The sequence below is a fragment of the Salarias fasciatus genome, chromosome 16 (genome assembly GCF_902148845.1).
Source record: "Salarias fasciatus chromosome 16, fSalaFa1.1, whole genome shotgun sequence".
Taxonomy (NCBI): Eukaryota; Metazoa; Chordata; class Actinopteri; order Blenniiformes; family Blenniidae; genus Salarias; species Salarias fasciatus.
Window position 1 is genome coordinate 6,789,970 of NC_043760.1, and position 26,462 is coordinate 6,816,431.

The 26,462-nt window shown below is 46.3% G+C and overlaps 2 protein-coding genes across 2 annotated transcripts; both read right to left on the bottom strand.

Annotated features, from left to right (window-relative positions):
* Positions 1-3,562: 3,562 nt before the first annotated feature.
* LOC115403665 (inhibin beta B chain-like) lies at positions 3,563-13,693 on the bottom strand. The gene is made up of 2 exons (XM_030112641.1): positions 12,576-13,693; positions 3,563-5,848 (listed from the first exon to the last, which is right to left on the bottom strand). The coding sequence occupies exons 1-2, from the start codon at positions 12,955-12,957 to the stop codon at positions 5,010-5,012; spliced, it is 1,221 nt and encodes a 406-aa protein (XP_029968501.1). The 5' UTR covers positions 12,958-13,693; the 3' UTR covers positions 3,563-5,009.
* A 3,659-nt stretch (positions 13,694-17,352) lies between these two features.
* klhdc3l (kelch domain containing 3-like) lies at positions 17,353-26,325 on the bottom strand. Its single transcript, XM_030112855.1, has 8 exons — positions 26,275-26,325; positions 22,293-22,475; positions 22,105-22,187; positions 21,942-22,020; positions 21,579-21,625; positions 21,349-21,469; positions 21,051-21,240; positions 17,353-19,508 (listed from the first exon to the last, which is right to left on the bottom strand). Exons 2-8 carry the CDS (start codon positions 22,450-22,452, stop codon positions 18,893-18,895), a joined length of 1,296 nt encoding a protein of 431 aa, XP_029968715.1. The 5' UTR covers positions 22,453-22,475; positions 26,275-26,325; the 3' UTR covers positions 17,353-18,892.
* Positions 26,326-26,462: the final 137 nt, after the last annotated feature.

The following is a 26,462-nucleotide window of genomic DNA, read 5'->3' on the forward strand; positions in this document are numbered from 1 at the left end:
AGACACTCAGTCTTGACAGATGACAGCAGAGGGGCGTTTTATGTTTGGAGAAACGTAAACTTGAGGGCGTTTTCCTGCAGCTCTCAACTATTCCAGCCCCACCCTTCTGTTTATGAGTCCAAAGAACCACCAGGCGGACCGAAAAACCCAACAGAATCAACTCCAGCCCTTCTTTCAACCTGACGGAAAAACACGAAACCAAAGAGTTTGTTTCAGTTTCATCCCAGCAGAGATGCCATTTCCCACATACGTTTGGGAGAGAAACACATAAAGGCCATCTGTGGCCCCATCAGTATGTTGGTCGCCATCTTTTTATCAGAGACTTTGAATTTGGGTTCATGTTCCAGGTTTCTATGCAGTTTATGTTCTTTGGCCAATGAAATGATGCCCTACTGCCCTAGATTATTTTGGCAACAGATCCAATTTCACTTCATTATTTCAACATCGTTTCATACCTGACGGCAACGCGCCAGATGTCAGAAGCACAAAATTAAAAAAACAACCAAGTTAACAAACTCCTTCTGTTCTGAAACACTGATGGGCGAACTGCAGACGAACACCTGACGGGGAGAAAAGAAAAACAAACTTGCTGTGGGAGTGTGTGATTAAAACTGGTTGTAAGAAGTGTAAATCCCACAATATGAAGACATTAACACCATGTGAGAACATGATGTTTAACTAAAATCATGTCTCAAACAGGTTTCATGTAGATTTTTTTGGTTACTTGTACTTTTATGAGTATGTCTTTCACGTTTGCAATTTTACTACTTGAGTACAAGTTACACCATGTAACCTCCTTTGCTACTTTTAAAATTACAAATCGCCACAGCTCGAATTTACTGTATATCCAAACCTTTCTGTCTGTGTTTGCAGCTAATAAAGCCGTCGGATCACGACCGTGTGATGTAAGCCAGGGACAGCTCGACTCCAGCAGTGCAGTTATCACATTTCTGGAGGTAATGTTCTTAAGCTGCGTTCACACCACCAAATGATTTCCGCGTTTTTGCGTCCAAATATAATTGAAAACGATGGGGAACGCGCGTTCAACCGGCGACGAAACGCAACGCTTCGGGGCGTTCTGGCATCGGTGTCGCGATTTTTGCGAGCGACGCTGAAGTTGTGAAATCTGAACTTTTGACGGGTCGCATTTTTGCAGCAAACCAATCAGAGAGCGTCTCTATGGTGACGTAGGTCAGGGGGGACCAGTGAAAGCGACACTCATCCTGCCGCAGCTCCTGGAGCGAACGGTGAAACTCACCAAACTCGGATAATATCGTGCACCCAGGCATGGCGTACTGTCCGCCGATGGCGTCGTTGTCTGGCTTTATTAAGCAAATACCACTCGCTCAAAAGGATCAGCCATGATGCTAAGCTAACACAGTGAAAAACCGGAAGCCCCGTCTTACGACCAAAGACCTCGGGGGCCCGGAATTGTTCAGCGTCGGACCTCAAAATTTACGCGCGTTCAACTTCTCACGTTTTTGCGTCAAAAACCGTTTGGCGTGAACGCGGCTTTATACAGTAAAAAAGTGATGGACTTAAAATTTGGAGACAACGAGGCCAAAATGGAGACAGAAGGCAACAGTGAAACTGAAGAAAAGATGGAGACGAGTGCTTGTGGCCATACCTGGAGGAATGTTTTATGTGCAGGAGAAAAACTTTTTTAACCTCTGTGGTGAAATCAATTTACAATACTTCATTGTCTAAGCTCAAAAGAACACTGCTATAAGATGTTTTACAACTCTACGAACATAACTCTGCAAAGATATTGTCTCTGCCATTGGCTGGGCTGATATTAAAATGAGATGGAGTCAGTAATGTGGAGTCATTTAATCCTACATTCAGCAGCCAGATATTAGCAGCCAGAGTGACGCTGTTGAATGAAACTACAACACTAATTACATCCATTGAAAACGAACCATGTCGTGTTAGCCTGTTGTTAAGGGGGGTAAATAATGCTCCAAATGAACGGGCTGACTGGAAGGCTGTAACTCTCCTGGAGTCATAGAGCCCAAAGGATTCATGCGTGTGCCATGTGTTCACACTCCTGCCTCATAATAATCACATCATTGCAGCAGCGGTGACCAAATAAACCCTGTTATTTTGTTTGAACTCATACAAGTGAGTTTGCTTGATAACATCTCAGTCTCAGCTCACCTGATTGGTTGCCAGTTATTGATGGTCTGTCCTTAATATGAAAGAATCCCTTTGGGGAATCAGCTGATTTAATTTTGTGTTCATGAATATCCATTGAAGTTTAAATAAAGTTTTGTTATCTACTTGCCGTTGCAGACTTAACACATACAGGAGAATGAGAGTGAGGATCAGCAAAGAGAGTCACCTGGTGAAGATGATTTCTTCTCCAGTAAAGTCCAGTTGAGCTTGATGTCGTGGAGCTGCAGCTCGTCTCTCTCTCTCAAGCTGGACACACCTCCACTAGCTTCTGCTAAAAGTGATTTTTTTTTTTTTAGCTGCGCTGATCTACTCCACAGCCAAACGAAGCCAGATGAACTCGAAAACCAGCTCCTGCTGAAAACTGAGCAGAAAGTGAAGTCTGACGGAAACGCTAGAACATCTGAGAGCTGAATACACTCACCTGCCTGTTCCTCAGTCTACTGGGAAAATATAGTTTCAAAAGATTTGTCATTCTTTTAACAAAATAAATTCCTGAATTATATCTGCGTTTGTTTACAGAGCAAACTGGTTTTGTGTCATTTTTCTATACACTGATCATCTGAGAAATGAAGTTTGAACGTAGATGTTTTATCCAGGGAATCAAATCAGTGACGACGCAATAAAACCTCCGTTAGTATTTTTTGAGAAGAGCACTTTGTCTCTTACTCAAGTATTTTTATAATACCAGCACTTTTACTTGTAATCGAGTACTTATAGTTGAGTAGACATTTTCAGTACTCATTCCACCTCTGGTTTCAAGTCATTGTTACTGGGTTTTTGGTCAAGATACTTAAACACACACATGCGCACGCACACACACACACCAGCCTGGACCTGATTTGAGGTATAGTTAATACTCTGCCTGAGGACGTGAGGGGCCTGCTTGTGTTGGAGTCAGGAAAAACACTAAAGTGCTTTATGGACTATTAGCAAGATTTTGAAAGTGATTCTACAGTCTGCCCAGCTTTTATGGCGCAGTCCGACGAGCACCTACAGTCAGCATGTTGAAGTTTAGGGTTTCACAGAAATCTGAGAGACCAGCGGTGTTTCTTTGTCACAGCTGTCAGACACACACACAGCGTCGTCTCCCAAAACCTTAACTGACTCAACAGCGACTCCAAATTTCAATAAGAAGACACAGAAAAGAATTTAAAGTTACAAAATATTTAAGAAAACATTTTATTTTACATAAACTGTACAGATGACATTTATTTGACTAAATGATTCTTAGACAGGAACTAAAAATAACTTTCTTATTAAATAGAAAACTGAAACAAAAAATAGAATTAAAGATGAAAACATGAAGTGTTGCTTATTGTACAAAACAGAATGAAAATAGAGCTAAGAAATGAAAATCATATATCGTACCCTGATACAGTGGTAGGCCTTTTTTTTGCAAATGATCAACAACAGTATTGTACACAGTAACTCGATGGCCACGCCATCTCGCTACAATAAGCTAAAATCTTGGCCTCTTTGGTTCCATTAATTAGGTAAAATACATCTGAAACAAAATTCAATTTACTTCTATAAAAATAACTTTTCAATGGCAGTTTTTCGTTTCGCTAATCCCGCAACTTTTCAGTGCAAACGTCACAACAATCATTCGCTTTGGAAAGGAAGCGAAAGATTACATTTCAAGTATTGATAAAGAGTCAAGGACTGAAGTAAGGAAAAAAAAAGGAAAGAGGCAAATTGAGAGAGGGTGAGAAAGAGAGACAAAGAGAGAGAGAGAGAGAGAAAAGTGGAAAGAGTTAAGTCTAATAGAGCATGTTGAGTATGGGTATAGGTTACTATACATTGCATAGCTCATGTGGCACTTATTTAGTGATAGGACAGGACACTCAGTACCCCTTAGAAGGCATTTCTTTATACAAGTGCTATTTAGGGTGTGCATTTCAGTTTCTGCAAGTGCTGCACTGCACCGTGGCGACCCGCTGGGCCGAAGCTGGAGTCCCTGTGTCCGCACGGGCCCGTCGTGACGGGGCGGGGGCGGGGGCGGGGCGGTTCTCTCTCCGTCACTCCCAGTGCACAAGTGAAGTGCACTTGTGAGATCTGTCTTCACCTGGTTGTCATGGCAGCAGGGGCCTGCAAAGCTCTTGAAGGGCAGAAAGTCGAGGTAGAGGCCCCAGGAGTCGACGGCGGGAGCGGACGACTAGAAAGACCACGGCGGCGGCGGCGGCGGCGGCGGCAGCTCCGTTGTTTTGCCACCGGGGCTGTAATCCTGCAAGGCAATAAGCGCTGCTGGTCCGATTCCACCACAGAGGACAGTCAGACTGTGTCTGCCTGCATAGTAGGGAAGTGCTGGTGTTCTGAAATGTGTCAGCTGATGAACATAGTCAGTGCTTCGTCAAAACAAAAGTCCGTCATGTGCTTTAAAGTACAAAAGAGGGTTGGAGGAGCGAGGGTCGGGAGCGTGGGCGACCGAGCCAATCTCTGTCTGCCGTTGGCTGATCAGGTCTCTTTCCTTAAGCGCTTTTTATTGAAAATCTTCATTCAAAGAGGAGATGTTGAGCCATTATTTTTTGACTAGAAATGGCAAACTAGAAGAAAGTAGCATTTGGTGACGATCGTTCCCTTCTTGTCCCGTCGCCGAGCGGCTGGTGGACAGAACTCGGACAGCGAGCGCGGTTGCTCAGTCTGATAAATAACGCACATTTGCACATGCAAACACACGGACACCACACCGGTACGGGCGCTTGATGATACCGATGCGTGCTGCTCACACATACAGTAGGTATAGATATATATGTGTACCGTACAATAGCGTCCAGTTTGTAGAAAAGTCTTTCTGGACTGGTCCAAGTTCAGAGGACAGAAGGGTCAGCGCGGACTCAAGCGCAGCCGCACTCCTCCACAATCATGTTGGGCACGTCCCGCTTCACGATGTTGTACTCATCGTCGAAGTAGAGCATGGACATAGTACTGAGCTTGGTGGGGATGCAGCAGGAGTTGACGGAGCCCGGGCTCATCCCCCGCATCCGATACTGATTCACTACCGCCGTGTGGAAGGACGAAGCCGAGCCGGGTACCCCCGCCATGTAGGCCGGGCAGCTGCCCTCGCAGTAGTTGCCGTAGTAACCGGCCGGCGCGATGATCCAGTCGTTCCAGCCGATGAGGCGGAAGTCTATGTAGAACTGCTGCCGGCAGCACAAGCCGCCGCTGGTGCCGTCGCACTCCAGCCCTCGCTTGCGGATGCGGTGCTTCCCGTCCACCTGCCGGGCGCGCACCACCAGGAAGGGTCGGTGGGACGGGTCTCCCGGATCCACCAGCACCGGGGCCACGCCCGCCGCCTCGCAGCCGTCGCAGTGCACCTCCAGGTCCTGCCGCCGGCTTCCTTTCCCGAACACGGCCCGCACGGCCTCCGAGAGGGGGAAGGTGTGCCAGCCGCTGCGCTTCAGATCCACCCGCTTCTCCACCAGGGCCCAGCGGCCCGACCCCCCGCCGCCACCGCCGCCGCCGCCGCCGCCTCCCGGGCTCCCGTCGGCCCCACTCGATGCCGCGGCCTCCTGGTGGTGGATTTTGACCGTCACCTTCCTCCGAACGCCCTTCTCCGGACCGGCCGGCAGCACGCGGAAGTACAGCCACAGGTTGGCCTGAGACACAAACAGGTTCTGATTGCCCTCGTTGGAGACCAGGAAGTACAGACCGGTTTTGGAGGACGTGTTCTCATCTGAGGGAGACACAGAAACAGAAGATTTTATCATCAATTTGTGTCTTGGAAAAAACATTTGATTCATATCAACACTTATTGAAACAGAAGTTATAGCTAGAAAAACCTTGACCTATGATTAAGAAAAGGAAGAAACTATTGTTATTTGGTCTGTTGTCTTCCTGAAAAGATCAAAATGGATAAAACTTGAATGAAAATATGAATGATCATCTTGAATCTAACGTTATGCGACGCAGTTACAATACTGCTGGTTTTCCCGATATTCTAGGAGCCATTGGAGGAGGAGCAGGAAGATTCACACCGTGAATAATATTATTCTCAGGTTTGTTCATCCAAAGGTTTTCACTCATCTGATCACGTAAAACTAAAAGATTTTGCTGAGGTACATATTTCCACTGTGCGGTGGCGTTGTGATGAGTGCTCTTGCCTCATGAGAAGAAGGTTCAAATACCAGCCGGGCCTTTCTGTGTGGAGTTTGCATGTTCTCTCTTTGTGTGCGTGGGTTTCCTCTGGGTACTTCAGTTTTTACAGGATCACTGTTCAAATGTTACTGATTGTTTTAATTTCAAGATATTTGTAGAAACTATTGTTTGAAATGCATGAACTTTAACTTTGGAGTAAAGAAAAATTACATGAAAAAAAAGTATTTCTTTTAAATTCAATCAACTGCGCCATTCAGATGGAGGAAACGTTGGATCAGTTCTCAGATGGTATCAAACATCACTGTCGAAACCACTAGTTATCGCAGGCCACGTGACCATCTCCATGACAACCAAGTCACCTGCTGAACAACAAGGCGTTTTGTTAAAAAGCTGCAGGTTCTCGAGATGCCTTGAAATTGTGTGTATTTCAGTGTGTTCACTCAGAAAGGCGAAAACCTCGCTCACAGGGCACAGCTTTGTTTTTAGAGATGTGTTTTCCTCTGTTCACCCTCAATCCCTGTGTCAGGTGACCCCTGTGGCAGCTCCTGATAGGCCAGCTGTGACAAGGCCAGTTCTGGGATCAGGCCCAGTTGGCTTTGGGTGCACTTTTTGTAAGTGACAGAGGCCAAAAAAAAAAAAAAACAGCGAGAGAAAGACAGGGAGGAGGACAACTTGAGGGAAGGAGGAAGGATGCAAGCAGGAGAAGGTGGGAGGGCTTGCCGACACGGCCAAGGGTCCCTCCGAGGGGGGTTCAACGAGTTCGCCGTAGGCGCCCAGCCCTTACCCCACCCCTTCCCACCGCCCTCCAGGAGGGGAGAGAGACGGCACCCTGAGAGTGACAGCACAAAGCCCCCTGTGAGGCAGTGGGAGACAGCCGCGCTGCAGCCCGCCATTCACACGCGTGGCTTTCCAGCGGCGAGGGGGAAAAAAAGCATGATGAGGCAAAAATAAAAGCCATTTACATGACACTGGAGACTTTCTGCAGCAGCACAATGAAGAGATCCCGGGTGTCTAAAGGTGGCGCTGGGCTTTCCCCCGCCTGGCACTTTTTCTTCCCTTCCTAATGATGTCTTCCAAATTGCCCCCGAGGTAACTTGAAAGGTTTCTATTTCAAGAGATTTGGTACAATGTCCCCAAGAACAGCAGCCCCCTTTGAAAGCGGCTAAATTACTTTGTTTGCCGACTGATTAGTTTGTGTCAATGTCAACAGGTGGCCCGCCAGAGATGCCCCCCTCGCTCCTCTCTCTCTCCCCTCACCCGCCCACTGCGAGGCGCCTCACGCCTCTTCCGACGTTCACTCAGGGGACCTGTCCAGACCAGCTCGGCACTCTGCACTGCTCAGGCACTTCGCACACGCGAGCATCCATTCGTGTGCAAAGACACACACACATGTAGACACACCCATCCCGACAGTGAGCAGCACAGCGAATATCAGCCCGTTCTGCTCACCAAAGCCCTTGTGAGTTAAAGTCTTGCAGGGCCGAAATCCACCCAGATTTAAAACAACGCGAAGGAATCAGCTGAACGGTGACTCTGAAGCCCGCCACCACCGCCGCAGAGGCCCCTCGGGGCTACAAGTAACTAACCTCACCGCAGTCAGCGCCGTGCGCTCTGACAAGCCTCGACAGCTCCGAGCTCAGGAAAAATATAGGGGGTGGGGGTGGGGGTGGGGGTGGGGGGGTCGGAGTGGTGAACAGCAAGCACACCGTGACAGCCTGACAAACAGGCACAGGGTGTGTGTGGTGGGAAAAGCTTGTCTTATTTGTTTATGATGCCGGTTATGACTTTGTTTACTAACCCACCGGAGCTCGTCCCTGAACTGCGTTCCCCGAGGACACCCAAATCAGGTGCAATTACAGCACTCCCACAGAGAGCAGGGGCCTGAAGGGCTGACAGTTTTTGGCACTTTGACACAAACAGAAATGCAACAGCAGCACAGAGCAATGCCTTCACATGGCATGCTCCACTTTAACACTGGGGACTGCAGGTGGGAGAGTGAAGCACACCAGTCAGCTATAACATTACGACTGTCGGTCGTGGCACCTGTTGGTGGGTGAGGTACGTAAGTCTGCACAGGGGAACATTTATATCTCAGTTTTTTCGGTGCTGAAAGCAGAAAAATGGTAAGGTGTAAGGATGTGAGTGAGTTTGACATGGACTCTGCTGTACTGCCTGGACAACTGGATCAGAGAATCTCAGAAACTGCAGCTCTTGCGGGGTGCTGACAGTCTGCAGTGCTCTATATCTATCACAAGTGTGCAAGTGTTGAAACTGCAACAGAATGGAGTCAGAACAAACAGTGCATCAATGTTTGTTCTGCATGGGGCAGCTGCAGAGCGATCATGATACAATGACAGTTTGGTGTCTATTCAAACACCAAAAGCTACTTTTTGCCTCTCATGAGTTTGTAAGTTGACTTTGCACTCCGATTTGTAAAGAGCTCATGCAACAAATCTGAATTACTACACAACTTTGTAGTTTTAAAACTAGCTCCATGCTGAAAGATTTGGTCGATAGCGTAGGACACGCACAATCCCTTTGCATATTTGCAGATATGACACTAATGTTGACCGAGGCAGTAAAACACTGACGTTTCTAAGCTGTTCAACAATCTAGATCCTCTGCTCCTGTGAATGTGAATGTGCTCCATCCTTAGTAGGGATGCACCAGGGTCGGGAATCGGGTCCAGTACATCAGAGTACTCTTACTCAGAAAAAGATCCCCGATACAACCTGGAGAGTATTACATGACGTTATGCGTCAGCGATGCCGCTCAGCACATAATGCGAGCCGTGCTGCATTCTACATGCTAAAGAGTTTCGGGACTCGCACGCCATGTTACCCATGATTAAAGTCTGACGGATATACTCATTAACAGTGAGTCGGTCCCTCAGTCCAGAGTTCACAATATGCATATCCTACGTGAGCATAGCGTCGACAGAGAGGCTGTGAGGAGGTGGTTCACGGCGACGCAAAGCTTTCACGCATTTCTCACAGAGTCTGAGTTAGGTTTATTGGCATTTAACAAGAAGTCGTATCGGTACTCAGTATCTCCAAGCAGCTAAAAGTTGCTACTTGTATGTGTACTCATCCTTCTTGAACAATGAGTGGATCTTCTGTTTTTCTGACTAACAAGAAAAGACACTGTCAATTCTTCCTGTCTATGTTGGTTTTGATCTCCCGCTCAGCAGCTTTTAATGAAATGTCTTGTAACGACACAGCAATGATCTGTAACATTTAAATGTGGGTACACTGATAAATGACCTTTATAGGCACTTGATGTCAATGTCAGATTATGTGCTCCTTCTCATCTACACCAACTGCGACAACTTCTGTTTGTCCACTAATATGTCAGACAATTAAGTCAGACTCCTTAGAACTATCCGGTGTTTGTTGGATGTATGGACAGACAGACAGTTCCTGGAAGGATGGATATTTGGATAGCTGGATGGATGGTTCGATGCGTAGATAGATTAATCGCCTACCAACCGATTTGCTTTATGTATCTTCTTGAATTATACATGAAAAAAAGCCAACATAAAATGAAATTTCTGTGTCCACTGGTGCTGATCTTTTTGTGTTATAGAGAATTTGCTAAGTGGACAATACTGTAACCAGTCAGATATTGACTTATTTTATAGTCTGAACTCACTGATTCACTCAACATAGACAATGTAAGCATGCAGTGTGAGAACTTTGTTGCCATCGCTCGGCAGCCAGGTCCTTCCAAAGGACCAATTATTCTTTTCTTCCAGTGCTGCATACAATCACAAGCTGGCCTGGACACGCCTCGCCTGACCCTGCACTGCAACAAGCTGCAGGTGATTATCGGGCAGGCAGGACACCTGGGTGGGCGCGGGTGGATAAAGAGCTGCAGCGTGTCTCCACCTGCGCCGCCATGGTTGGGGAGGAGGCCGCAGGAGCAAAGATGAGAGCTCTACAGCTCATTACTCAGCGGAGCTGTGGAGGAGACTGAAGGGTGGTGGAGTCAGACACCGAGATGGACCCGGGTGGAGAGGCTGAAGCCGACGACCTTTGCCCGGAGATCACGGCTAAGTGAGCTGCTGTTTGAGCGTTACTCCCCGGGGCTTTTTAAATTTTTGATAACGTCTCATGAAGGCCTCGCATGATGACGAGCCAACGAACGCCACTGAGGCTGAAACACTAACACACCCTCTGCAAGCGAATGTGGAAAATATCTGGAGTCGGTCCAGGCGTGGCCTTGACTGACAGCTCCTCATGAAAGAGCCGTGTCCCGGAGTAAACCTGCCAACCCGATCCTCTGGAGGAACCGGGCCGGAGTTGATGACCTCCCATAATGAAGTCCTAATTCAGCGTCTTGGACCAGCTGGTTGCAGGTTCACTGGGTCCAAACAGCTACAGCGGCGCAATCGAGAACACCAATCTAAAGCTCCTCTACCACCCCTGCCATCCTCTACCCCCCCGTCACTTCTTCTCTCTACCCTCCCTTCTTTCCCTGCCTGTGTTTCTCGCTCCGCTCCCTTGAATACGGGACATCGAATCCCTCGGCGAGCGACCCACGGGAGCATGTCAGAGGAGACGGAGATTGGCATCATCTCCCCTCACCTGCCCGGGGCCGGCTTGGCAGACCTCTTACCTCTGCACCACTGCAACCAGAGATAAGGGGGCCGTCGTGAACCGGTGCCGAGCAGGAGGGGGGGGGGGGGTTAGCAGAGGACATGAGCTGACCCTCACACAAACACCGATCCACCTCCATTGGCTGCTGAGCTGCTGGCTAAATATATGCCAACCTCGCCCACCCCCCCTCCTGCTCACCCCTCCAACCCGCCTCATCCTGAGACAACAATTCAGGCTCCCTCATGCTTGTGGGGACAAGCCCCCCACCCCCCCAGGCTTCGGAGCATTCTGGGGACCTCGCCTCCGAGCTATTGCCCCCCGGCTGGCAGCATCCGATCCTGGTGGGGGGTGGTGATGGGTGGAAGGGGGTGTTTGGGGCGGGGGGCATGAGCCAGCTGGCCAGGAGGCCGACAGGGTCTCGGGAGCAGGGACCCAAGCCAGCTCCATGGTACAATGCTGCACAAAGGCTCAACGGTGTGAGGGAGAATAGTGTTTGGGGGGGAAAAAAGAAACAGCAGCAAAAGAAGAAGCTGAGGGGCTTTAGAGGCTCCACGGCATTCTGCAACACTGCAACATGGGCACACGCGCAATATCAACTCACAAACTGTACCTCTGCTCCCCCCTCCTCGATCAGACCCTGCACCGACTCAAATGTCTCATGCATTATTCCGAGCAATTTCTTTTGTTTTCACTGCTTTTTTTTAAACCCCCTCTCCTCTCTTCATCTTCCTCTTCTTCATAACGTTGACATGTCGTGTTCAGCAGGAGCGCATCGTGCTTTTATAATAATTGCCTGGCTTTGTTCCCTTGTCATGAAGCTGCTCAGATCATTCCCATTGGAAGGCAGCGCCTTGCAGCTCATTCAGCCTAATTGTACCCACGTACACTTCATCTAGATTTCTGTGTGTGTGTGTGTGTGTGTGTGTGTGTGTGTGTGTGTGTGTGTGTGTGTGTGTGTGTGTGTGTGTTTGACATCATGGGTGTGTTTGATTGTGTGATTTCATTTTGTGTCGCCGATTGGGTTCAAATATTGGATCCTGTCAAGCACAGAAGATTTTAGGTGTGTGTGTTGAGGGGTGGTGTGTGTATGTGTGTGTGTGTGTGTGTGTGTGTGTGTGTGTGTGTTTGGTTGGAGAGAGGAAAGGGTGTTCTCTTTGGACGTCTGAGAATTAGTTAGATACACATTCTTAGAGGAAGGGATAAATGGCCAATTGAGGGACTTTGTCCGTATTTAAAAGAGGGCTTTATACATTGGAGTATTGAGTGTGAGCACAGCTTTAGTGATGAAATTGGATTCAGAGGTTCTTTTTATCCCCTAGACAACACATGGGGGTAATTTAAGGACTCTGTCTTTGGTTTCATTTCTTTCTTTTTTTGATTTCCATCGGTCTGAAACGGGAGGATTTACCGGGAGCTGCTGGCTTCGGGCGGCAGTGATGTAATAAGATGATGAAAATGATGACTACACTGGATCCAATTAGTTTATGGCCGTTTTTCAACAAACGCAGAGGATGTCTCTGGCGGGTAATCACACAGACTGGATAAGCCCTCAACAAAGTGAGGCTTAATCTATAAAAGAGCCTGATTTCAGGTTGTGAACTCACCTGCCAGCCTTCACCCCCAGCAGGGCTCATACTCTCAGTCAGAAGGCGAGCGGGTTCACGCAGGGGTCGATTTAGACACGCGCCATGAATTATTGATTATTACCTGATTCGGCGAAGCTGATGATCTCCGAGGTCTCTGCTTGGACCTCGTTGCTGTAGGCAGCCTGCCCGTCGAAGCTGGGGATCTCCACCCGGCCGTCCTCCCGCACTTTGCCGGCGTGCAGCCTCCGCAGCGCCGTCACCATCGCAGCCTTGGGGATGGGGTGGGTGATGTTGGGTCTTTCTCTCATCTGCAGCCTGTTCAGTATGTGCCTCTTCACCGCCTCCAAGAAGTCCACGTTGAGCCGCTCCGACTGGTCGGGCGCCCTGAGACCGCAGGACGCGCACGACTCCTGGCGCGGCGCGCCCGGAGCCTCCGCCGCGCCGCAGCGCACCGGGAGGAGGCACGCCAGCAAACAGCACAACGCCACACTGTACACGCGCATCTTACTGCAGCCTCTTCACATCAAAATATGACCAAAAAATATGATTAAATGACGATAAAGCTTCTTTTATTGTTCTACAACTCTGCAAGTTCCGAGGGAACATCCACCGGTGCTCGAAAACAAAGCAAAACAAAACAAAACAAAAAGTGAGACACCTCGGGGGGGAAAGAAATCCACAGAAGCCCCTGAAACCTTTGTAATCCCCAAAACACGGAGCTCAAACTACAAGGCTAATTCCCTGCGCTCATCATGCATTCAGCCTCTTATCCAGCGCCAGAATAAAAAGTTAGTTCATCTCTCTGATTGCAAGGCGCACTCGGGAGTTTGGATTGTTGACGCGCTTCTGTCAGACCACGTTTGCTTCAGAATGTGCCAAAACAAAAGGGAACAAGCACACCGCCGAGCCCATAAATCAAGAAAGCCCTCGGGTGTCCAAAAACGTTCTGTCCGCTCGTTCCCATTCAAACAGCCAGAAGGGGAGAAAGGAAACCGCTCCGCTGGGTGAAGTCCCCGGGTGTTCTGTCTTTACGCGCCTGGGTTTGGACCGTGTCCGGTGCGCGCTGCCGGCCAGCTCTCCGTGCGTCCTGTGCAAGATCCTGCTCACGGAGACCCTTTTCTCTCCTTGCAATCACGACAACAGGGGCTCCACACACCCAAAGTTTTTATACAGGAGTGGAAACCACGTGGGGATTTCCACCAACTGGACTCGAGGGATTATTAGACTACTACGTTTCCACACAGCCACAACTCACCCCGCCGGTGGAGGAACAAGCTTTTATTATGGTAACACGCGGCCAGGAGGGGTTGCATAATTTTTTTCTCTCCCCCAAATTGAGTGAGGTTTCTTTTTTTTTTCTTTTTTTTTTCTTTTTTATTCCAGCTACCGACTGTGTGACACCTAATTCAATCATCCGACTTTCAAACCACAAACTGCTGAAAGGTCTGGTGATCGCACGGTGCGCTGTCCGGCCACAGCTTCAACGGCCCAAAGAGCAGAGCTGCAAGGACCAGCAGGGCCCACAAGAACCCACAGGGGCCCACAGGGGACCACCTCAGAGCCCCACAACAGGAGCCCACCACAGGGAACACAGGACCCTGACGGGCCCCATAGGAGCCCCACAGGACCCCAAACAGGACTCCAGCACAGGACAGATGTTTTCATACTGAATTTTCCTATTTCCAAGTCACACACTTAAAATTTACTCATGGTGTGGTCAGAGGAACATCTCCTATTGATTGTAAACTACAGTGAGGCGTCCACTCTTCATAGTGTGGATTACCAGACAAACAGCGCCATCTAGCGACCTATTCGCGTTGTTGCACGCTGCAGCGAGCTCCTGTGCGTTTCCACCTTCAATACACTTCAATCCGATGTCTTCACGAAGGTTTCTCAGTGTGAACTGTCGAATTTAGCAGAGGAACAGCTTGCATCAGACTGAAGGCTGTGGTTAATATGAAGAATATCTGAGCAGCTGTGTATCCCTCCCTCCATCCCTCCACCCCTCCCTCCATCCATCCATCCATCCATCCATCCATCATCCGTCCATGCTGCATCACTGTAGCTGGTTATCCACTGCTTTTTATTTTGTTTATTCAGTTGTTTCTTTTCATTGGTTCATAGTAGAGGTGCAGTGTTGGGCAAGTAACTTTTAAAAAGTACTTAGTTATAGTTTCCACTTCTTCAAAAAAAGTAACTAGTAACAGCTACAGTATATTGTAAGTAACTAATCACGAGGTAAAGTAAATACTGTATTACTTAAAAAAAGTGTTTAAATGTTTCATAGAATTTGGATCCCCTCTGGAACTTTAAGCTACATGTACAGGTATTTATTACAAAGTTGAACATATGATTAATGAAATGACAGAATAATTTAACAGGACATGTTGTATTGTTGCTTTGCAATAATATGAGAAAAAACATCAATCAAATTAAATTTGGAGCTGCAGATAGATTCTCTCCATTTTAAAAAAATAATAAAGCAAACCAAATATATATCAACAGATGTCTGTACTTAATCGGTCTCTGAATGATCAGGGCTCTGTGGCTGCGTTGCTGTCAGGTCACGTGACACACTTTGCACCAATACGGTTCCTTCTTTCTGTATGATGACATAATTTAGAACTTTCTGACTGAGGAGCTGCATGGCAACAATGTATCGTTTTAAAAGACGTCATCTCTTAATTTGACCTAGACATGCAAATGATCAGCTATGCAAATTAGATGACATCATTTAGAACCCTGCTGACTGACTAGTCGGCAACAATGTATCATTTTTAACCAAAATAGTTTTTTGCTCTGACAAAACACAATAAAGTGTTTCATATTTAATTGAATTAAGCATTTAATGCAAATAATTATCACATTTGGAAATATGAGGGGAAAAAACCTCTGATAATAGTTTTTCTTTATATTCATGTAAAAAACAATTAAATGGTCAATAAGAATAAAGGTCTGATGATTTTATCCTATAAAATTGAAACAGAAATGCTGTTAAAACCATTCAGAGGAAACAAATGCAACTAATTAAATAGACAAAAAAGACAAACCATTCTCACCACCTGTTAATGAATTATAAACGTATGTAGATGATCTATAGATGATATTATAGAAGAAAAGGCTTATAGCCAGTTGATTTATGAGCAGGTGGGGAGAAGAATCAGAGTGCAGATGATCAGTGGGGATCAATAGTGATTGGTGTTGATGTCATTGTTTTCATAAAAGTTTCACCTCATCTCTAGTCAGTCTTGAACACTTTTCTCCTCCATTGTCCAGCTGTCAGAACAAAGGGGCGGGGCATCAAGTTTTTTCTTTTTTTTAAAATTTCGGTTGGCAGACAAGAACATATACAAGCTCCAGTGGAGGCGATCACTCAGACAATCAAGAAAAGAGAACAGAAGCAAACAGGGAGGTGCAAAAAACTAAACAAAGGTGCGAGCAAACCAACACAAGATAACATCTATCTAAATGTACCCTCATCTGGGCCTTTCATGCTGAAATCAAATCAAGAGGGACATATCTCTGCATATTTTTTTGGAAACAGTACCGGCATCTTTTTAACAGAGAAAAAAAATAAAGATTAACCTGATTTTTAAGTGTTGAAGGGCAGTTTTTGTTTCTCCATTTACTACAATATAAATAATATTTTCCCAACAAAAGAAATGTATTAATAAGAGTAGATAATGCTGTGTCTGGATATGTTTGTAATATAAAATATCAGAGAGATCAAAACTCCTAATGTCAATAATCTCAAGAGAAATCTAATCCTTCATATCATCCCAAAATTTATTTTAAATATGACAGAAGAAAAATAAATGCTCGAAGGATTCATTTAATTCGTCACAGAACAAACAAGGATTTACCTCAAAGCCAAATCCATTTGTTTAATAATCCTCCGACAGTGTAAGCAAAGACATTTTTCTTCAAATATAGATTTTTGTTACCACTCTGTTTTTCCAAATAGTTGAACTCTGAGGTGATGAATTGTGGGAAAATAACATTTTTTAGAAAAGCAAAATTTGTTTGTAGAAACTAGACAATCATGTTTACTTCAAAATTATACTTGAGGAGAAATTCAAACCCTCCAATTCTTCTAAAGAAGAGATCTTGGGTTATGGCACCAGAGTCAGGATGTGAAAAATAAAGCTTTCACCGATTAATGCCACCATGTTGAAAGTCTTTAACCATTTGAGATCTTTTAATATAATGCATTTTATTCCTCCAAATGAAATTAAAGATAATGGTGTTAGCGTTTTGAATATTATTGTGAGAAATATAGCGATCTCTAGTGATTCTGTCGTGTCTCCTGTCCGTTTAATATCATTTTCCTCTCTTCTCACCAAATTTTTAGACACCGGAGCATCAAGTCTGTGTAAAGCAATAACCATCATGTCACTGTATCACTGGATCACTCCGCGCAGAATGTAATAGTGCTGATTTACAGCGGCAATCACAGGCGCTGTGCAGAATGTCACTATGAGAACTTATTGTGTTCGGGTGAAAGAAAAGAGATCTTTCTTATGAGCTAAACATCAAGTGGTCAGTGGAGGTTGGAGAGAGATGAAGCCATAATCATGGTTATTTTTCTGCCGTGCCGTTAGCTGTATGGAAGGATCAGGACTTTAAGCGCGCTACTGCAGTCCAGTAAATTCATTTTGTTACAGATATTTCAAGTGTAATGTGTTAAGAGCACGGTTAAAGACTTTCTGTTGAAATCACTAGACTGTAAGAATCACAGTTAAACCACAAACAGATCAAAAAGAAGTTTAAACACCAACATCTTCCTGCTGATAAGTGATAAGCGTTAGTTAAATTTCCAGGAGTTTGAACACTTTTCATCAAATAAAAGAAATTGTAGCTCTATTTTTTTTTTGTAACTTTTATTAAAAGAATCCCTTGACAATATATTTCACATCATTGGCAGACAGAATGATATGCAAGTGTACAGATGCTGCTGTTGACACGTCAATCCTCCAGCCTCAGCTCAGTGTGAAGTACAGTCTTCCACTGGTCCAGGGTGGCTGGCTGAAGATTCGGCTAATTTACTGGCATCACTGTGTGCTATAAGTTCTCTGAGAACATATTTTTCCCTAACACATCCAAAAATTGGCCCAAAAGGTTCACAAAGGGTTAAATTTTCCATTTTTTTACTCTTTCCCAAAATGTTCCCAGTCTGCAGTAAAGGTAGAAAGATTTCTTATCAAATGTAAAAATCAACAAAATGGTTTAAAATATCTCATTCTCTCCAAGTTTGGGCCATTTAAACGTTTTTGCCACAACAGCCAGGACCTCTCTCATTCCTCATCCGCAGTCCCGACATTGGTTTTCAATTCCCAATAATCTTTAAAATTAATTGTGTAGTCAGTTGTGTCCATTAGAATGTTGTTATCTGTGTATGTATATTAGTTTTCTTGAACATGGTTTTTAATTTTCAGCATCTCAATGTTAGATGGCCCCAATCTTTATGAGTCATCAAATTGTGTCTTATTTTGAAAGGATCTAAACAAGTCTTGACCAATGCCATAGTGAGTCTGCAGGTGTGAGAAGCCCGAGGCTGATCCACTGCAGTCGGACCCTTCTCTGTCCTGCCAAACTCAACTTCTGTCAGGTTCAGCAGGGAGGAAGTGATGGATAGAAGCCCGTTTTGTTTCTCTATATCTAGACAGTGGAAGATTCAATGTTTTCCTTATCTTTTAACAAATCTTTAAATTAGAATTCACCCATTCATTTCTTTTATCTCTAGTTTTTGCCGTGCTTGTTCAGGAAGGGAAGAAGCAAATGTTTCAGCTGTAATAACTATTTTAGCACATTCTTTAGCACATAGTAGCAAAGGTTATCTGTTGCAGTCATTCAGTTTTTCCACCATGACTTTTCAGTTGTTCGCCACATGTCAACAATACATCCATGAGTAAAAGGAAATGCTACATCAAACCTTTATTTATTTATTTCAAAGTGTAAACTATCAATCCTCTGGGAAAATCCTCCCAGAGACGTCTTTGATACTGAATCGGGTGACGCTTCGTGGAGCCGCTGTGGAGGGGCTGCAGGCTGCAGAGCAGACCTGACACCAGAAACACCGCAATAATACAGATTATGAAGACACTCCCATAAATCCAGACATTTAAAAGTAACTTTAACAGGATCAGGCAAATCGTAACTGTAATCAGGTAAATGAGAACGTGACAGGTTTGAGTGTGATCAGGTGACTCTGGCGCCCTCCTGTGGAGATCCTGAGCATTGCGCTGACGATAGAAAGACATTTGAACACAGAGTCTGAAGGTTGCCTCAGCTTCTGTCTCTATAAAACCAGATTTATTGGATGTGCTCATTATTCCCTGTCCTGTAAGAAGGTTTTGTGCAAACGACTGCAGAAGATGAGAAAACCAGAGAGCGGGTTCAGTAAACGTGCTGGGTCAGGGTGGGGGGTGTAACAGGCCGTTAGGAGTCACAGAGGGTGACCTGCCACACGGAGATGGGCTTCAGTGTGGAGCAGGGTTTCCCCCCCAGCAGCAGCAGCAGGTCGGGCAGGTGCTGAGCCACGTCCTGGTCCTGGTCCTGGTCCTGGTCCTGGTCCTGGTCCTGGCTCTGGTGCTCGTCCTCGCTGCAGCTCCACTGCTTCCTGAAGCCTTTGTTCTCCAAGGTCAGACAGTTGTGGGTCCACAGCGCCTCCCTCCCCCTCAGAGCCTCCAGCTCGGGGGGCTCGGGGGACCTGTGGGAAGTTCTGCTGAATGTCTGCAGCTCAATGGCGCCTTCCGAGCCCAGGAAGGTGAGCGGCGCCGGGAAGCATTTGTTCTTAAAGGGCCGGTGTTTCCAGTCCTGCGGGGCCTCTGGCAGTCTCTGGCTGTAGCCCGGCCCCAGCCCGGTGCAGCAGTGGTGGATCTTGGCGGGGGGGGCGGAGCCTGCCAGCGCGGCCACCTGGCTCCAGGTCTGGGTGGCGAAGCTGTACCTCCACAGGCAGCTCTTGGGAGCGCTCTGGCTCTGGCCGCCGCCGAAGAGGAGCATGCTGCCCTGGTAGGTGACGGCGGAGTGGCCCATCAGCCGGGGGGGGCCGGACCTGAGAACCAGCAGGGGGGAGGGGGCCATCAGGAAGGAACACAGTACAACAGAGGAAGGGCGATGAAAGGTCAGGAAGGAGCGATATCTTAAAGCTCTGCTCTCATGTCTGACTTCCTCTGGTCACTGCACGTAATCCTTCATAAAGAAACAAGACCGTCGACCTCTTTACTTTGAAATCATCTGGAGAAACAAAACACGCCGAACCCCCAAAATCAAGACAAAACAACCCACAAAGTCATCGAGTTGGCTATTTATCTGTGGCGTATCTTGACTTCATGAATTAGTGTGAAAACTGTTGACATTTGTTTAACTGTTTCGGGGTTTTAGCAGTTTTACAGTCAACATCAATCATCTCTTTTCAGCACTGAAATGAAACTGTTTCAGGAAAACATAATAGTTTTTTACATGTTTTAGGTGCAGCTGTGAGTCACATTAGTACGAGCCTCAATCCATACAAGCTGTGTGAGGAGCAGTCAGCTGCCTACACTGCAAAAAACGGGTAGGCAGGGTAGTCCAAAGAAATTACACTAGATTTAAGAAAATTACACCTAAAACTTGAAAAATTATCTGTCCATGCAGCAAGTAAATTTTACTTAAAAGGAGATCTTGATGTAAGAATATGAAATAAACAAAACAAGTTTCTCTATCTTAAATTTATCTTAAATCTAGTGGGATGAGACATTTTGATTGAAAACAAGACTAATGGACTGAAGGTTTTAAGCTTTTGCAGGATAAATGTTGATAGTTTTTCTCAAAGGTTGTCGTTTCATTAGTTTCTCAATCTGTTCCATTAACGTGCAGGTAATAGAGCATCTTCTTCCACTAAGTGATGGAACAGCTGATAGAGGGAAAGACAAAAATGTCACACGAAAAAGTGCTTACTTTTCAAGTTAAATACGGTAGTTACTTTTTCAGTAACTTATAACTTAATTCTATTATCACTACTGACAAAATTAACTCTCAACACTTCAGATTCATCCAAAAGCAGAGCTGTTTACAGAGGCCTTCATCTTTTCCACCCATGTAAAAGCAATAGATGAAGATTGAAGTGCACGTGGCTCTTAAAGGGCCGGCTCAACATGCCCTGCTTTAGAGGATGTGCTCTGAGCTGAGAGGAAGCTCTTGTTCCATACACTACATCAGGTTCCAGCATCCAGACAAACTCTGTACACCTTCAAGTTTCTCTGTTCTTAGTGAAACTTCGTTAAGCCTGTTTTCCTCACTGCTCTCTGTCTCTTTCTGCTCTGAAGCCTTCTCTCCTCAGGTCGGCCTGAGTTCTGCACGCTGCCAGATGAAAAGCGACCCTTGTCCTAAACCCTCCCTGCATTTCCAACATGACTGATTTCTGTTGTCAATCCAAAGCCTCAGCAGACCGACTGTGGAGTCTAAGCCTGAATAAAATGCCCCTCGCAACAAGCCGCACATTGTTTCCACAGAAAACAAAGTTCTCTGAACATGTGTGACGCTTGCTGACGTGTGCTGAACTCTGCAGCTCCGTCCCTCCTTCAGGCAGACGTCCAGCCGCAGCTGCGATTCTCACCGGGTCTTGAGGGAGGTCCAGGTGTTGCTGCTGCTCGTCCACCTCCACAGGTCATTCTGCTCCTGCAGGCCCTTCAGGCCCCCGAACAGGTACATGCAGCCCTGGTGGGCCACGGCGGAGTGTTTGTGTCGCGGGCCGGGGCCCGCCGAGTCGTTCAGAGTGCTGCTCAGCATGGACCACGACATGGTGTCTATACACACACACACACACACACACACAGACACACACAAAAACACACGGTAACTAAACCTTTTTGTAGAGTACATTCACAGTACCAAAGCTGCAGTTTTACACTCACCCAAATCTAAACGCCACAATTCTTTGGAGGATCCTTTAATGTCGACGAACCCTCCGTACACGACCATGGCAGAGCCGAGCACCACAGCACTGTGTCCTTTCCTGTTGGTCGGCATTAATCTCTACAGAAACACAGACAGTAATGCATTTAATACACACATCCCTCTTTTATGAAAAAAGACTTCCTTCACTGAGTCCAACTGTCCAGAACTATTCCATCAACAAGCTCACCTGAGGGGAGCTGGTCTTTCCGTGGCAGTGAACCCACTTCTGCTTTTCTGAAACACACCAAACAAACAAGACACTCGCATTAAATAACGACGTACAGGGGCCCCGATTGTATGGAATAGTGATCGCGTGAGCACTAAAGTTCAGAGCAGGAAACCAGAGTCCCTGGAGGGCGACCAGCAGGTGGCGCAGCAGAGTAGCTTCAACCATTTTCACAGCTCTGTCCTGCTTTACACACCAGGATGGTGTGTGAAACAGACATGCTGCAGCATGTCCGAAGCTGCGACGCCTGACAGTGGGCTGACATTCACAACAACTGGCATCGTGTGTGTGTGTGTGTGTGTGTGTGTGTGTGGAGAAACTCACCCACGTCAAACGCCCAGAGGGCACATCTGAACTTGGTGTACGCAGAATCCAGCATGCCTCCAAACACATAGAGGAAACCCTGGAAAACAGAAAAAAAATGACTGTTGACAGAGTTTGGAGAGCGACGGCACGTCGCCTGCATGCTGCAGGAGTGAGTTTGTACCTGGTGAGCCACCATGGAGTGCTCCTCCAGCTCTTCTGGAGCAGCCTCACCGGCACAGCTCAGCTCCGTCCACTCATCGTACACTGAAACCACACGGCTGCACGTTGGTAGCTCATCGGGAAACTCACACTGCCCTGCTTAAAGCGACGTGAATATTTCAGCTTCGGTCCATGAAGTGAGGCTCTTACCGACGCTGTACCTCCAGAAGTCCCTCAGGGAGCGCTTCTCCCGGCCTCCCAGGAGGTACACGTGTCCGTCGTAGCTGCAGCATGCGTGTTTGTAGCGGTCGCGCGGCGCCTGGCTGCTCTGAGGGAGCACCGTCCACAGACTCGGGCCTCTTTGACTCATCTCCAATGTTACCGGACCATTTTCTAAAACAGAGAGCTGCTTTATGTTAATAAAAACACGCCACACATTGCATTACTCATGAACAACAATGACCAAAGCTAAAGGACTGTGAACCCACAAAGGCCCCATTACAATTTTGATTTTTTTTTCACACCAGATCCAGACCTCATTCATATGGTACCAACAAACATATGTGTCTGATATTTTTCAAGGTGACCACGAGAGGCAGAGCCATTAAAGCCATCTGAAAATCCACTGAGTTGGTGTAAAAAGCATGAAGATGCCTACACTCTCCTGTCAAATCTCCATTATTTTCTGGCAGGCATGATTTTCTTGTTTCAACAGTGTAGTCTCTGCAGGCTAGCTAAGAAGGCCTGGTAAGAGTTCATCTAAAATTAGTTTTATACATTTTTATTAGTTCTTACTGGCACTTCCACTGGTGGTTGTTTGAGTGTTTTCATTAACTTGCACCACTTGCTGACACCTGGAGTGAGCAAAAACTCAGAATTGAGCATCAGAGCTGCAGTGTGAATGTAGACAAAGACCCTGATGCTTCAAAGAGGAAAGAGGTATGATAATTTCACGAGTTTCAGCGATCTGGGGGTCTGCAACCTTTTAGCTTTCAAATTAAAATAAAAGTTGAAAAACTTTTTGTAAACATATCTTCATATATGAACATCCATGTAAACCAGCAGGGAGGATTGAAGGTGAGAAACTAGTGTGATGGGATGCATCCTCCACTTACCAAAATACAACTAAGATGTGCAACATGACCCCCCTCCCCCCCATCACTGTCCTAATCCCGCACCCGAATACCACACCCTGGTTCACTTGCATCGAGTACTGCAAGGCCTCCTCTACCAGACTCCCCACAAAATTCATCCACAGACAGCAAAACATTTAAAACTCAGTCACCAGGATCATCACTCACATCAAACCATCAGACCACATCGACCCTGATCTCATCCAACTTCACTGGCTTCCTGTAGTACAATACCAAAACGCAACAAAACCTTCTGCTCCCCTAAAAAACTCTCCACATCTCACCCCAACTTACCTCTACAACCTTCTTTATGAATAATACTCCCTAGATGCGAGATCTGCACCCTATGGCTTTCACGCTGCACATTGACTCGTTTTTACTTTAGATTTTGTTGCAAAGACGAGCTACATGTAGACTGCCTTTGAAAGGCACCTCTTGTGCAAAAAAATGTAAAGTGAAAACAGTTAATATGCAACGTGGAAGCTGCAAGGTGCAGATCTCTCATCAAGTCCAGAACACTTGCTGCCTTCCCTCTGCACTTCACGGCTGAATATCCATAAAGCTGTGAAGAAAGCCACTGGGTATCAGTTGTTGTGGTTGAGGGAGGGAGCGTTGCTCCTTTGGGTGCTCAGCTGGGACTGTGAGTCACAGAGCACCTGACTGGTTGTCAGGGGGGCGAGCAGCCTGTGCTTTCTATAGATAGAACCACTGATAAACCAGAGGGATTCAAACTTTTCTCAACTTGTAAAAAAGAATTACTTACAGTAACTTTTTAATCAGAAGAAAAACACACAACTTCTACTGATTGCTTTGTTTCTGGCCCTTCACATTGTGCTATGAGCCAAAATAATAAGTAAGCTTTATATCAAGCTTTTATTCTGAAGCTCTCAATCACAACATTCAGTGCAGACAGCAATATTAAATATACCTGATGGAGCCCAATGGAATACTGTCTCCATAAACACAACCACAGCTGAAACAATAAGATGAAAATCATTCCATTACTTGGAAATGTTCACACAGGTTTTCCTACTATTTAGTATCTCAACATGAACCTCTCATTAAAGCAGACATCACAGCCCATGGTTGCTTCATTATTGCGAAACATTTAGTTGCAGGAAACTGATGGGTCAACCTTTTACAATATTGATGAGGCACGTCAGCGGCCGTGCCTGCGGCTGAGCAGGTAACGGGCTCAGGTTTTCCACTATGACTCACGAGGAGCTGCTCCAGTGTGTGTAGCTGTCACGTGAGCAAACAGCTGTGAGGTGGTGACCCTGGAGCAACACACACAGCCAGGCTGTGTCCAAACACTCCAGGAAAAGAGAAAAATGCAACACCTTCGGCCACACCCTATAAAATACCAACAGGACCAACGTCATACAAATCCTATTCAGTTATACTGGACAGGTGTTGAATCCATTCAACACTGCTGCCTCTGAATGCATTACATTTCAGGATTTAGGATGTTTTTTTTGACTAGGTGTGAGGCTGGAGTCAAACTTTAAGAACTTTTGTTAAAACCACCAAATACACACGATGGATAACACCTGCCACTCCTTTGAATACACTTGTATAATGTACTTTAAAACAGTAAAAAGCTGTCACGAGGTTAGCCTTTACAGACATCATAAAGTTTGTTATTTAGCTCCATGTCTGAAGATGTGCTTTCTTCAGATGTTATACCAAGAAACTGAAATATTAAGAGTACAGCATGATCTGGAGGTCTTAGAAACTGGAGGATGATGATGAGAGGGGTGGAGAAGCTCGCTTCTGTTAAGAGGATGGATGGAGGGAGGGAGGGAGGGAGGGAAGGATGGATGGATGGATGGATGGACGGGCAGACAGACTGATCAACATATGAATGAACTCCAAGTAATGAACATGATGTTGTATTAACAGTGGAAATCACAAAGGCCCACTAATTGATCTCGAAGCAGTAAGCTTTAAACCTTTGTGAATTTGATATCGTGTCAAACTGTCTCCTCTCCACGGATAGAAAGGAGCTTTCCTGAGACAGCTGTCATTTGGTCCACATCAACTCCTTTACATTACAACCACAGGTTGAGAATCTACCTAATGTGCCCCTCTGCTTGCCAACTGCTTCCTGATAACGAGGCTGTGAACACGAAGGAATAAAGAAGCACAGCATGCGAACATAGACAAAATCAACAGGTTCTCAAAAACCTATGAGGGGTCAAACTTTCCAGGAGAGACTCACGGGGCTGCCATCGCTCTCCCTACTGTGGAAGACCTTTACACAATAAAGACATAATGGTGGCATATTACGCAATGAACGTTGTTACTGTGGTCGGTGTTGGAGTAAAGACGACCGAACCCGAGACCGAGTCAAGACCAAGTCCAGAGCGTCCTGAGACCCCCATGGCCCTCGAATGGGTCGGTGTTTCTCCTATGACAGCAGAGGTTTCTCCATCAGCCCCCGGAGTGATCTGTCCACGGCCACCCGGGGGTAATGCGTTCATGGGCCCCCCCTGAGTCCTTCGTCCACGGCCTCCCAAGAGCTTCTTCAGTGCCCCCCTGAGTGTCCAGGGCCGCCCCTGCTGCAGTGTCCATGGTCTGCAGCACCGTCCAGTTCGCTCAGAATAAATATGAGAATGAAAAGCAGAGATGATCTCCAGCAGCTGGGGGATCTGATCCGCGGAAGTTTACCGGGTCTTCCCCCCGCTATGACATCCGCCCCGCGAGCCCCGTAAACCCGTTAACTCCCGGCGGGTACACCCTGAGGACCATCCGCCGCCCGCTGTTTTCTACACTTAACGGGACAAACCGACCACAGCTGCCAAAGTGAACACAGCGGAAGATTTTCCCTTTCTAAACTTTGAAATAATGAAGTGGCAGTGAGAATCTGGAGCTGAGCAGGCGACAGTAAGTTGAGAAGAGGAAGTTTTTTAGACTACTTGATGACTCCAACGGATTTTTGTTGCCAGCAAGACACAAGACAGGGTGTGGTGTCGTCGAAAAAACCACTTTAAAGTTGAAAACATCCTTTGTTTAGTGTAAAAGTACGTATTATGTTAAAATAATAATCAGGTACTTACGATAAATCTCCTCCTCCTCCTCCTCTTCTTCCTTTCGCTGTCTCTGCAAACGGTCCTGTGCAACGTTCACGTTGCCTCGTAAACTGGAGAACTTCGTGTCTACATAAACTGTCGTGTGCTGCGTTCAAGGTGACCTCGTAAACTATTCGACCCGCGGCTTGAAAAATGAAATTGAAAAAAAGAAAAAG

Excerpts from the sequence above, each read along its gene's own strand:
- LOC115403665 (XM_030112641.1), bottom strand. The coding sequence starts at position 12,957 with ATGCGCGTGTACAGTGTGGCGTTGTGCTGTTTGCTGGCGTGCCTCCTC. Across the intron at positions 5,849-12,575 it reads CATCAGCTTCGCCGAATCAG|ATGAGAACACGTCCTCCAAA; the intron begins GTAATAATCAAT and ends TGTCTCCCTCAG.
- klhdc3l (XM_030112855.1), bottom strand. The coding sequence starts at position 22,452 with ATGAGTCAAAGAGGCCCGAGTCTGTGGACGGTGCTCCCTCAGAGCAGC. Across the intron at positions 22,188-22,292 it reads CTTCTGGAGGTACAGCGTCG|TGTACGATGAGTGGACGGAG; the intron begins GTAAGAGCCTCA and ends GTGTGGTTTCAG. Across the intron at positions 21,241-21,348 it reads ATTGTGGCGTTTAGATTTGG|ACACCATGTCGTGGTCCATG; the intron begins GTGAGTGTAAAA and ends GTGTGTGTATAG.